Source organism: Pezoporus wallicus, unplaced genomic scaffold (genome assembly GCF_028554395.1).
Source record: "Pezoporus wallicus isolate ANWC-B61680 ecotype Strahan unplaced genomic scaffold, APGP_CSIRO_Pwel_v1 contig_5418, whole genome shotgun sequence".
NCBI classification, from domain to species: Eukaryota; Metazoa; Chordata; class Aves; order Psittaciformes; family Psittacidae; genus Pezoporus; species Pezoporus wallicus.
In genome coordinates, this window is record NW_026640709.1 from 5,802,877 (window position 1) to 5,815,736 (window position 12,860).

Below are 12,860 nucleotides of genomic sequence, written 5' to 3' on the forward strand. Positions count from 1 at the left end.
TGGGGCACGAGGGGTTGAGATAAGAAGAGATCTGACTGGATTTATAGTCACTCGTCGCAATGCTGATTTATTGGCTCTCAAGGTTGTTCCTCTTGATCTCACAGTTTCAGTATACCATATCTTACTTCCATCCGGTATTTGCTGTATTAGTGTTTTTCAAGTGTGGGGCTTGGGCTAAGGTTTTTGTCCCATTGTATTTTATGGTAATGACTTGTAATACAATAGAATCATTGATCATGAAACTGATCTGGCTTATGTTCCCAGTGTGGTCACCACCTTTATACTTTGGGAGGTATATGATGGAGGTGCTTAGCAATTACACATCTTTTTTCTCCTTCTCAGGTGCTCAACCTGTGAAGGAGACAACCTTTTACCCTCCCAGTCCTCCCCCCAGACCATTTACATTTGAGAGTTTTGAATTTTTTGAATGGCATTTTAATGCTGTTGAGACTTGTTTGCTGATGGTGATGGGAATCACCATGCTAACACGCATACAGAGTGTGTTTTGCCCACTACTGATTTCAAGAGTTAAGCAGATTCAGGTTTGGGTCTTGTCTGGGGTCAAACGACGATGTAGGAGGACCAAGAGATTTTCCCTGAGGCTGGACAGCCATGAGTGGCAGGGTGTGTGGGATAGTATGGGCAAGTATCTAGGTCAGTGGGCCCCTCCAGTACTTTGGAATTTCACTACCGAGCAACTGCAAAATCCAGAAGAATTAGTAAAACACTTAAATGAGGTGTGTGGTCATTCTGGCCATACCAGAGATGGACAAATCACGGCAACGTGCTGGGGCTTGGCCTATGCTTACAGGGCCTTGTTCAACACTATCCAGCACCTTCAAAAGGAAAAGAATGTCGGCGGATCTGAGGGCAAAGCAACAGTCGCTACTCAAACTTTGGCTGCAATGAACTGCGCAGCTACCCCAGTGGCAAGTACAGCAGCTGCTCAAACTTCAACCGCAACAGCGCGGTTACCCCAGCTCCAAGAGGAAATGCAAATTCTTCATATGCACCACGGGAACTTTGTCCCCCTCTACAATATGTAAGAGTTCTGACTGGGCTGGGCCAGCCCTGTTGGCAGATCCTCTAGTGTTGACCAACCAGGTCGCCTTTGGTAAGTGTGTATCCCGATGCTTGAAAGTTCCCCCACCCATTGCTCTCAGTGTAGTTTTTAACAGCCCATTGTAGTGTTCGATTTTCCCAGAGGCTGGTGCATGGTAGGGAATGTGATATACCCACTCAATGCTATGCTCTTTGGCCCAAATATCTATAAGGTTATTCCGGAAATGAGTCCCATTGTCTGACTCAGTTCTCTCTGGGGTGACGTGTCGCCACAAAATCCGTTTCTCAAGGCCCAGGATAGTGTTCCCGGCAGTGGCATGGGGCACAGCGTATGTTTCCAGCCATCTGGTGGTTGCTTCCACCATGGTAAGCACATGGTGCTTGCCTTGCCGGGATGTCGGCTTGTTTAATTGCAGCACATGTTTCACACTCATGAATAACCTGGGCAATAGTGTCCATTGTTAAGTCCACCCCTCGATCACAAGCCCACCTATATGTTGCATCTCTGCCCTGATGGCCTGAAGTGTCATGGGCCCACCGGGCAAAAAATAATTCACCTTTATGTTGCCAATCTAAGTCCATCTGAGCCACTTCAATCTTAGCCGCTTTATCCACTTGTTGGTTGTTCTGGTGTTCCTCAGTGGCCCGACTCTTGGGTACATGGGCATCTACATGATGTACCTTCACCACCAGGTTCTGCACCCTGGCAGCAATATCTTTCCACAGTGCAGCAGCCCAGATGGGTTTACCTCTGCGTTGCCAGTTGCTCTGCTTCCATTGCTTCAACCACCCCCACAGGGCATTTGCCACCATCCATGAGTCAGTATAGAGATAAAGTACTGGCCACTTTTCTCGTTCAGCAATGTCCAGGGCCAGCTGGATGGCTTTCACCTCAGCAAACTGACTTGATTCACCCTCTCCATCAGCAGTTTCTGCAACTTGTCGTCCAGGACTCCATACAGCTGCCTTCCATCTCCGATGCTTTCCCACAATACGGCAAGAGCCATCAGTAAACAAGGCATACTGCTTTTCACTTTCTGACAGTTTATTATATGGTGGGGCCTCTTCAGCGCGCAGCACGTCCTCCTTTGGGGACATTCCAAAATCTTTGCCCTCTGGCCAGTCCATGATGACTTCCAGAATGCCTGGACGACTGAGATTTCCTATTCGAGTTTGTTGTGTAATTAGTGCAGCCCATTTACTCCGTGTAGCATCAGTTGCATGATGTGTCAAGGAGACTCTGCCTTTGAACATCCAGCCCAGCACGGGCAACCGAGGTGCCAGGAGGAGCTGTGCTTCAGTGCCAATCACTTCTGAAGCAGCTCGAACCCCTTCATAGGCTGCCAGTATCTCTTTCTCAGTTGGGGTATAGCTGGCCTCAGATCCTTTATATCCCCCACTCCAAAAGCCGAGGGGTCGACCTCGAGTCTCCCCTGGAGCTTTCTGCCAGAGGCTCCAGGTAGGACCGTTCTCCCCAGCTGCAGAGTACAGTACATTTTTTACATCTGGCCCGGTCCGGACTGGTCCAAGGGCTACTGCATGAACTATCTCGCGTTTAATTTGCTCAAAGGCTTGTTGCTGCTCAGGGCCCCATTTAAAATCATTCTTCTTCTGGGTCACATGATAGAGAGGGCTTACAATCGAACTGTAATTTGGGATGTGCATTCTCCAGAACCCCACAGCACCCAAGAAAGCTTGCGTTTCTTTCTTATTAGTTGGTGGAGACATTGCTGTTATCTTATTGTTCACATCTGTGGGGATCTGTCTACGTCCATCTTGCCATTTTATTCCCCAAAATTGAATCTCCTGTGCAGGTCCCTTGACCTTACTCCATTTTATGGCAAAAGCAGCTTTCAGCAGGATTTGGATTATTTTCCTCCTTTCTCAAAGACTTCTTCCACTGTATTGCCCCACGTTGGGCGCCAAAAAGAACTGTCGTGGTTTAAACCCAGTCAGGTAACTTGTTCACTCACTCCCAGTGAGTGGTGCCGAGCTGACAACAATCGAGGTCCGTCCCCCCCCCCCCCCCCCCCGGGGCTCTCCGCTTCCCCGCTCCCAGAGGAACGGGGAGGAGGATCGAAAGAGTACAACTCCTATGGGTTGAGACAAGAACAGTCCAGCAACCAATGTACACAAATCACCATCGCTACTATCAACTACAACAATGATAAGGGAAAATAACAAGGGAAGAGAATACGATACCACCGGCCAAGAAACGAGTCCCACCCGGAAGCCCGTGTCCTTCCGGGTAACTCCCAGTTACCCCCCACCCTGGCCATGACGTGCTGTGGTATGGAATACCTCCCTGGCTAGCCCGGGTCAGGCGCCCCATCCCTGCTTCCTCACAGCTTCCCTTCCTCCCTGGAAGAGCATGAGCCTCACAAAGTCCTTGGTCAGGGTAAACATCACTTAGCAACAACCGAAAACATCGGCTTCACCAACACTGTTCTCAGACTGGAAGTCAAAACACAGCACTGCACCAGCTACCACAAAGGAAAAACATGACTGCTACTGCTGAACCCAGGACACCTGAGAAGACCGACATCTGCAACCTTTACATCTGAAGAGTATCCCAACCACAAGTTTAGGGAACAGTCTAGGTGAATCAAGTTTTAAAATTTTCCTTGAAGCTTTGTATATGGGGAGAATGACAAGCAGAACACTCCGCTAGAAATGAAATCTTCCATTTCATCTCACTGTCCTCAGTATGTGCACATAATTAATTTGCAGCTGCTATTTTAACAAAAGCATTTGTACATATGCATACAAGTAACATTTTGCTAGGTAACATTCAACTGATGTACATTTTGTGTGCAGGTATGTCGTGTCTTATATAATAGTAGACTGTCTAGGGTTTACTTCCTATCTAAGTTTTAACATACTTTTCAGTGAAGAAAAAAGAAATGTAAAGACTCCATGAAATCCTATCTTCCATTTAGTCCAAAAAAACCCAGCAATCTTCTGAGATTCATAGAGCACTTCTTCCTCTGACCACTAGTTGTACTCCCAGTAAGATACACACACTCAAAGGAACAAGTGATATGCCTAAAAAAACTTAGTGACTAAATCACCCCAGGATACCAGATACTCACACACACACTCAGCTGGCAGACAGAGCAAGGGATTTCTGCCTTTCTTGAAAGCTACCTGGAAGAAGGGCTAGAAACCTAAAACTTCACTGAATGCCTGCCTCCTGGCAACTAAATTCCACTCTAAGTTTGAACATAAGAATAAACTATAGGGAAATCAGGATCACAAACTGCTTTCCAACTGTGCTGAGATGTAATCTTAAATTACAGTGAATTTCGCTACAACAAACAAAGTATATATAAAAAAAAAGTTTCACCACAGTTAACCACAAGTTACCAAATCAATGGGTTTAATTTATACAATTAAAAACATATTAACTGGACTATTATTTTTATTAGAAAGGGTAAAAATAAGAAGCAAACTATCATACAGCTACCACCTACCCTATTCCTGAAATCCAGACTCTCATGAGTGCTGGTGTGACCTTGGAGATGCTCAATTTCATCTGAACACATCAGCAACAAAAAGGTAATTTCTCCCTGTTCTCCATGATGTCTCACAAAACATGTCTGTATACATCCTTTTCTCCTTCAATCCAAATATTCCCATCTTCACCGCTTTTAAAGTCAGGAGACTGATGCACAGCACTACTTTTCTGTTCAACGAGCTGAAAATATTCTGGCTGAAAGTCATGTATCTAACTAGACAATGAGCTGGTAACAGAGGCAAATGTGAAGAGGAACACATTTGCTTCAATCAAAAAGTTCAGCACATTAAAGTGAAATACAATGTCAAGTTCATCCCTCCAAAAAAGATCTTAACCTTAATAAGCAAAGACTGTTACAAAATATGCTATTTGTTCATAACTCTGCAGCTATGACGTGAGATAAAACATAGGGTTTTCTTAACACTGAAACCACCTGTTCAATTTATTATATAGTATACATATTGATCGCATGGCTTCTCAAGATTAATGATAAAGGCACCATAATTCTCTGGTTACATTACTGAGTCACCCAGCTCCTTATGGCCACAGGTAACATCTAATCAGCTAATCAAAGATAAACCTGAACAGGCAACTGCATGTCAAAATCATTAATCTTACCTGACAGGCAGATGTATGTTAAATATTCACCCTGACCCCCAGTAGCTAGGAAAGGAATCTTTTTTTTTGTTCTTCTTTTTACTTGGACTGCTCCCAGCATCCTTTCATCATGTGGGGCAAAAATTTCTTTGCTGATTGCAGATTTGGCATTCATTGTAGATCACAGATATAGCAGATTGATGCAATCTAAAAACAAAAACATATTTAAAAATATTAGAAACTTACAAATTATGTTAAAGTCCAGTTCATTTTCATGGCCATTAACAGCTCTGACCTTAAAAATAAAGATTTTTATTATTATTATTCAAAGGATTTAGAAGCTAACTTCATGCATTTAGAGGCAGAATTTTTGAAATATCCAAGAGTCTTCACTGAAGTTGTTCTCCAAGCTGCTTAAATTCTTTTAAACTAGCTTAGTTTATTTTGGGCAGAAGCTGTCCACACTAGCACTTCAGTATGATGCAAAATCATCTGAGATACCCTATAACTTCATGGTGCGTAAAAGCTTCATTAATTCCTTCTCTGGTAACTGGAGGGAAACTCATCTGCCTGACACATGGAAAGCACTGCAAGGGCATAGGAAAGGAAACCGTGGTTGTGCTGGCAGACAAGTCACATTCACAGAAGATACAAGAAGCTTCAGACTCATAAGACTGCTCCTGCAGCAACACTGCTATTGATGACAGAACTTGATTAAACAGCTCCTGCACCTCTCACAGCTTTACGATTCGTGCCCTCAACTCCTCTGTAATTACTAACTGGGCAATTGCCCATGGAAAGGCATCAGAGAAACCAGAGGGTTAACACAGACGAAACCACACCTCTGCTTTTCTGCTAAGTAATTCTTTTCTGCTAAGTAATTCTGGCCCTGGTCAGTTCCTCAATGCGTTTCAAAAGAAAACACAGTCTATTTTGGAGAGACATTTGGAGAGGAAAATAAAAGAAATAAATGTAGAGAACAGACAGGGGAAGGCGGAAAGCTGCTTGTTCAGGCATGTCCAGCAAAAGACAGGTCAATCTGACCACATATGGAGCAGCCTGCCTAAAGGAGAGAGCTCAGTTACAGAAGAGACATTAACATTCTCTTCATGTAGACAGTACCACAGCTGTATCTCCAATTAGTTCTGCAGTTAAATCTATGAATAAATACACTATCTCACTGATACAGACTGCAAAATGTCCCTTTTAATTATTCAAATATAATGACTTCAAGCCACATACATTATATTTCCGTATTATTTATAGACTTTCATGCCCACAGATCTTCTTGACATCTTCAGCTCTCTTAGAATAAGATCATCTTCAGGTCTCAACTACTGAAGCCAGAAATTTGGTATTTGCCACAAAGCAACTATCAAAAAACTGATAAATTCCAGTCAAATTAGATTTTGAAGCCAAGAGAGTCATGAAATCATCACTTTTAGTTTGCATACTACCAGCAAAGTAATTGTTTTCAGTGTCCACATTTTGTTGGCACCTATTTATGATATTCCCTTACCTCAAAAAAAAAAAAAAAAAAAAAAAAAGAGGTGCATTTGTGGAGGCGTGAGAGAGCAAAACAGTCCAAATCAAATTCAACACCTACTGTTTTGCAATGCAAACAGAACCTTTTGCCAAAATAATCTGTAACAGCACACAACAGTTAACCAATATAGAGGGGTTCAAATTCTGACAAGTTCTAGCATGAAGTCATTTTACACACACCTTTACAAAAATCAACTGAATTTAAAAAATGTTCCCACCAAAACAAAAATCCACACCCATTTCTATGTAAGAAACAAGGCAGAGCTCCTGAAAAGATGTGATTTCATAACACCTGCAATATAAGTTGCTTATCCTTTACCGACAACTATATAAACACAAAAACAGGATCAAAAGAATAAATTTACCTGCAAGTTATTTAGAAAAGGTGGTTTCCACATTCATTATACCACACTTTCCTCCTCTTCCATGTTTTGAGAGTATTTGCAGTACTGCTTATACTAGCATGTAAGCTGTTGGCACCTTATAACTACTTTGGGGGTTTGGGGTGGGTTTGTTTGGGTTGTTTTAATTTTGGGTTGTTTTTTTTTAATTTGAGATTCAAGGCCACAGTCAATGACTATGGGTTTAACCATAAGGACCTACTTTTCAATGAAAGAGAACAAGTATTTTTGCAAAAAAAACCCTTCATTCTCAGATTTTCGCATGCTTAAGGAATTTTCAATAAATAACTTATTGGGAAAGCACATACTGTCAGGTAAAAATATACTCAAGTTGTATCTAACTAAAAAGCGTTCTCCACCTTGCAATGATCTGACACTGTTAATTCTACAACTGAGTTGTGGAATAGATGTTCTCAGATTCTTGAGGTTCACACACTGAAAAATAAAGTGTGATTTCAAAGATGCACTAAGTGACGTAAAGGCTTCCTGGATTAAGAGAAGAGGCACGTTTTCCTTACCTACAGTTGTTTGTAGCAGAAATGATACTGGTTTATAGCTTCAAAACTTTCATATGGTACTTCAAGATTTACTTTACAGATATTACAATCAATAGGTCTCATTGTATATAACTGCATTTGATAAGACTGCTGAACAGGAGGAAAGCCAATCAAGAGAAAATCTCCAAATCCCGTTTCATTTCCCAAATCTTTTTGCTTCATACGTGCACTGCAGTTTACAGCATGAGACGAGAATGACTGCTGCATATGCAATAACCCCAAATAAATGCAAAAGCTAGGAGATTTAATTAATGTACCTATGTATATACACATCCCTATCTCTTAATGCAAATGCTTTTATGTACAATCAATATACAGATCTAACTGGAAATAAAGCCCAGTTCAACGCAACACCCCAAGGCAGATTAAAACTCCTCTTTCAGTAGAGACAGAGAAGACATGACACAGAACAATCAAATCTTGCAATTTATTGCTGCATGCTGCTATTTGCTTTGTGATTCACCTGGTTTTATATACACCCACCAAAAGTTATACACAGAGATGCAACACACACCAAACACTGTAGGTGAAGCCTCCAACTAAAGTGTGCGCTCATTGCCTCAGAGGCTGTGATCTGTGTGTTCCCAATACTTGGCTTACAACAGCCTCAGACACCAGAATTAATCAATTAATCTAATGCAGTGTACTTGACATGATTGCTCGATCTAATATGGAAACTGACACTAGCACAAAACACAAAAGCCAGTTTACTTAAAAAAGAAAACAAATAACTGTGCCTGTGTGCAAACAGACCTCTGAGATTGAGCTGTCAGTATAGTTTGGATTAAATTGTTTTTCACAGATCATAAAGTCATCAGCTGGGTTTAAATAAGCAACCTTCTCCATATTTACTGGTGGATCTGTGCAAAAGACCTTTGCTTTGTTGTAAACAAAACATTCCAGTGCTCCTCTCTTTCAAAAGCAATGCAATCTTTTTGTTTTACTAAAAAATAAACAAAAACCCTGAAAAAACCACAAACAAACAAACAAAAACCCCTACCGAAAAACCCATATGAAAGTCTTGCTCAAAGAACATGAATAAGCCTCAATTTTCCCTGTTCTCCAATAAAAACACCTCTTCTCATAAGAAAGATGCTGGCTGTACATGCACAACTCCATGTAGCACGCACAGATTTCTTTACACTGTAATGTCTGTTCTTGGCACATGTTCCAGTATGAATTCAGACTCTCAGCAGTTTCCATTCATGGTCCATGTGGACTCGCATTCTGAAATGAAAACAGGCTTCCCCATGCTGAAACACTAAATGCCTTAAAGAAGAAACTTTTATCGGAGGATATACGAGCACAGTGAGACAGTGCATTACTGTCCACAACATTTACCCCTCTGAGGCAGGGAGGAGTTAAATGTTTCCGTAAAGGTATGAGTCTTTAAAAACAGCCCGCGTTTCCTGCCTTACATGCTTTCCTTGTTCCATGTACCTAATTCCACCCAAATTATTGTGATGATGCTTTTGGCTGAATGAAAAAAATTCCATTTTCCTCCTGTGGATTTTTGCTCTAGCCATCACAGCATTATGGAAGAGAACTTCAGCATTTACACTCTGCCTCCAAACCCAACAGAAATGCCTGAGAGGAAGATTCCTGTGTGGATTTGAACTAGTGCCTGCAATGCACTGCCCCATTTGCATCTCTTCAAATCTTTCTCTACTGCAATTCCTCTCCATGGTATTCCTATAATTAAAAAGCTCCTCCTAGGAACAGCCGACCATTCCTCTGTAAGTGTCTCTGAAACAAATACAACTGAATAACCCAAGATACTTAACGTTGCCTTCACAGATCTCACATGCTCAATAACAAAAAACATGAACTGCTTCGTGGTTAGCCAGAATCTCAGACTGTTTTTGGGCAGCCAGCCAGTCAGCAAGCAGCTGACTTATCTTTCACATCCAGATGTTTTATGGGACTATGCAAGCAGAAAAAAGGAGATTGACAGAATCTGTGTTGAAGTATTAGTATGCAGAAGGAAGTGGGGAACCAATCATCAGCATGCAGAATTTAAGTAGCAGTAAATTAGCAAGGAGAAATGAAGAAAGAAAGAAGAAAAGGAAGGGCAAGTAATGTTAAAAAAGTTCAGTATGTTGGGTCTTGCTGTTTTCAAGAATCTTTAGTTTAATCACAAACAGGGATGGGCTTGTAGGACAGGCTAATCACTCAAATGGTGCCTGCAGTGTGAAATCATCTGAGGAACCAACTATTGCTGGGCTCCACTGACAGCTCTAGCAAGCACTCAACTCTGCTTTTAATAAAGTTACCATCTTGACAGAGGACATCAACCTTAGGAAACCATTGAAAGACACCATATTAAAACACCATATCACAATAGTTCCTGCTATTGTGATAATTGTCTGGGTTTTTTACTTGCTGGAAGCGTTGAGGCTACATATTTGATCATTATTATCACAATTCTATATTTGTTGTAGTCTCCAACAAATAGCCAGTACAACTTTGGGGAAGCACAAAATCATTGCTAAACCAAGGCAAACTTATAGATCCTTGAAGAACAAATATTAGAACAGAACAATTCCTAAAGTTGGTTTAGAGTAAGCTTATTAAGCTATCTTAATGCTATCTTAAAGAAATAACAGCAAGGTTTAATTAGCTCTGCAAACAAGGATTAAACCAGTAGATCAATCTTACTCTAAAATAGACAAGATAAAAAACTTTAAAAGGATTGAAAATAACAAGATGATCGAAGTACATTTTGTCATCCTTCTCTAACTTCCCAACATGGAAAATTACTGTCTTCAGAGGTCAGCTTAACTGTTATGACCTTTTAGATATGCTTAGATATTGAGACCAGTTATTACATCTGCCCTTAGAATTTTATTTTCAGGCTGAAATATTTCAGTTTCTTCTGTCATTCCTCAGATTTCTTCCTTCAGACACTCCACCTCTCCAAACTCTTTCCCATTAGTCCATTTCTTTTTTGAAATGCAACCCTCAAATCTGGACTCACAGCTCCATTTATGGCACCAGAGTCAACTGGAAGAACTACTTGATGGGTCACTAGAATAGGCTCCTCAGGGAAGTGGTCATGGCAACAAGCCTGTCAGAATTCAGGGGGCACCTGGACAATGCTGCTTAGTCATGTGTCTCAGCTCCCTGACTCAGCTCAGCACACAACTGTGCGTCAGCACATGGGAAGAAAAGCTGGGGTAAGATTAGGGTTGCCTTGGGCAGCAGTATACCAGCATTATCAGTTTACAAGGATCATGAAAATGTGGTTTAAAGACAGAACCCAAGATGTCAGAAGCTTTCATCAACTAGTGAGATTGGTTCATTGAGGACACAGCACAGAGCCACTTTAGACAAAATTTCTCAAAATCAAAAACTGCAACAAAGCAGCAAACTGAACAAAAAGTGATAAAACAAGGGAGTTCATAGGTGGGTTCTTGATAAGAATAAACGTGTCTCAAGACAGGAGCAGATTTCTTGGTATACTGAGTTCATTTTGGGGGTTAAACAGAGGCATAGCTAAAATGCAGGTTGGAACTTAGGCTCTGGTAGACTGCTGTGTGATTCCTGTGCTATATCAGAACTTGGCAAATACATAAAAATATTATGCAGTGCTAATATTGCAGTATATACTACATAACTAGAACAGACCAAGTCACTGTAGCTACTCCAGCAAGACATCTCACAGGAGCCTGATTTTGCCTTATTAGCAAATAAAATTACAGATGTTCAATTAACACAAATTCTGCAAGTACTAAATACTGACCACTGAAAAAACAGATATTAAATGGATTTATAATTCAGTGTACAAGTTGGCAAAGAGACAGGATGTTGCCACAGTATTAGGTGAAGGTATTTTAAAGAAAAAACAAAACAAAACCACAGCAATAACCCCCAGCTATTTCAGCTAACAGGTAGCGCACAGTATTCTTGCCACTGGCTTACTCCAACTAGTATGCTTAAGTATGCTCGCAAATCATGTTTTCCAAATCCTCACAGTTCTATTTCCATTCCTCCTCAGTGGTACAGACTGCAAATTTCTGCACATTACAGTCATCTACTAAATAGAAAATTGCAAAAGAGAAGGATGGAATGAAATCAGGTCTCTCAGGCTGAAGTTTTTCGATTTTCTGAAATGTAACCTGCAACAACCACATCTGGGTTAAAAAAAAAAAGGGGGGGGGGGTAAACTCTTTATTATGATGTTCCTTTATATTACTTTAATGCTGGGGAAGAGTACAAAAGCAGAGTAATACAATAGGATAAGACATAATATCAAAGGATTAAAGCCTTCTATTCATTCAATTTCATTCATCCAAGGTGAATCAACTTTCTTTGGTAAGCATAAATATTTTTTACAATCACTCCAAATATGCGAGCAAAATCACTTACTAGCAAAAAGTATAATTCTTATTCTAATGGAATATATCAGGTTCTGGGGATACTGGAATCTTTGTAAGGGCTGAGAGACCTCTGTAAAGTACTACACCAACATTTTACTTGAGAGAAAAACAAGAACTGTGTATGTAGAAGTAGTAAACCATCTGTTGGCAGTGTCCTGATATTTTCTAGCAGTTAACTAAATAAAGTTTTCATTCTGGCAAGTAACACAAGCTGAACACATTTCTGACATGCTGCATGCTTCTTCCCTGGTATCCTCCAACTGTTGCATCACCCAGTCCAAAACAGGTGAGCTCAGTAAATCTTGAAAAAACTGCAGAGTCCTGCACACTAAAGAAATTACAAAAAAAAAAAAACAAAATCAAACAAAAACCAAAACAGCAAAAAACCCTGAACGAGTCTGCTGCAGTGTTTTGTTCAAGGGACATAATCATCTCAGGAATTATTTTAAACACTGTCTGTGGCTTTTATCCCCCACTATGCTTGATTGCTTAGCTCCACGCTCCTGACAGAATCTGGGGCAGGGGAAGAGACTGTATGTTTGAATACTTCTGTTTTTTTCTTTTTTTTAAATGAATGGTTTGTTTAGTCTCACAGAAATCTAAGAAAAGTTAGAAGGGAAACCAGTGGCTTTTTGCTCTCCCTTGATGATTTCACAGTGATCTGCAATCAGTGATCAGTGGCAGAAGTATTCTAATTTAACAACTTTAACAACCAGAAATTTTCCATTAAACATGGAGATGGTGGGGAGGAATCATCTTGTCAAGCGGTAGCCTGTTGGGAATGAGATATTCTTTTACACTT

At 40.8% G+C, this 12,860-nt stretch overlaps 1 protein-coding gene across 2 annotated transcripts in view; it reads right to left on the bottom strand.

Moving 5' to 3' along the window:
• Positions 1–12,860, bottom strand: part of STXBP6 (syntaxin binding protein 6) — a 118,248-nt gene that overhangs the window by 80,751 nt on the left and 24,637 nt on the right. For both annotated transcript variants that reach the window (XM_057420095.1, XM_057420096.1), the window contains exon 2: positions 5,198–5,383. In XM_057420095.1, the coding sequence (XP_057276078.1) occupies positions 5,198–5,351 (154 nt within the window). In that variant the 5' untranslated portion in view covers positions 5,352–5,383. The remainder of the gene's footprint in view (positions 1–5,197; positions 5,384–12,860) is intronic.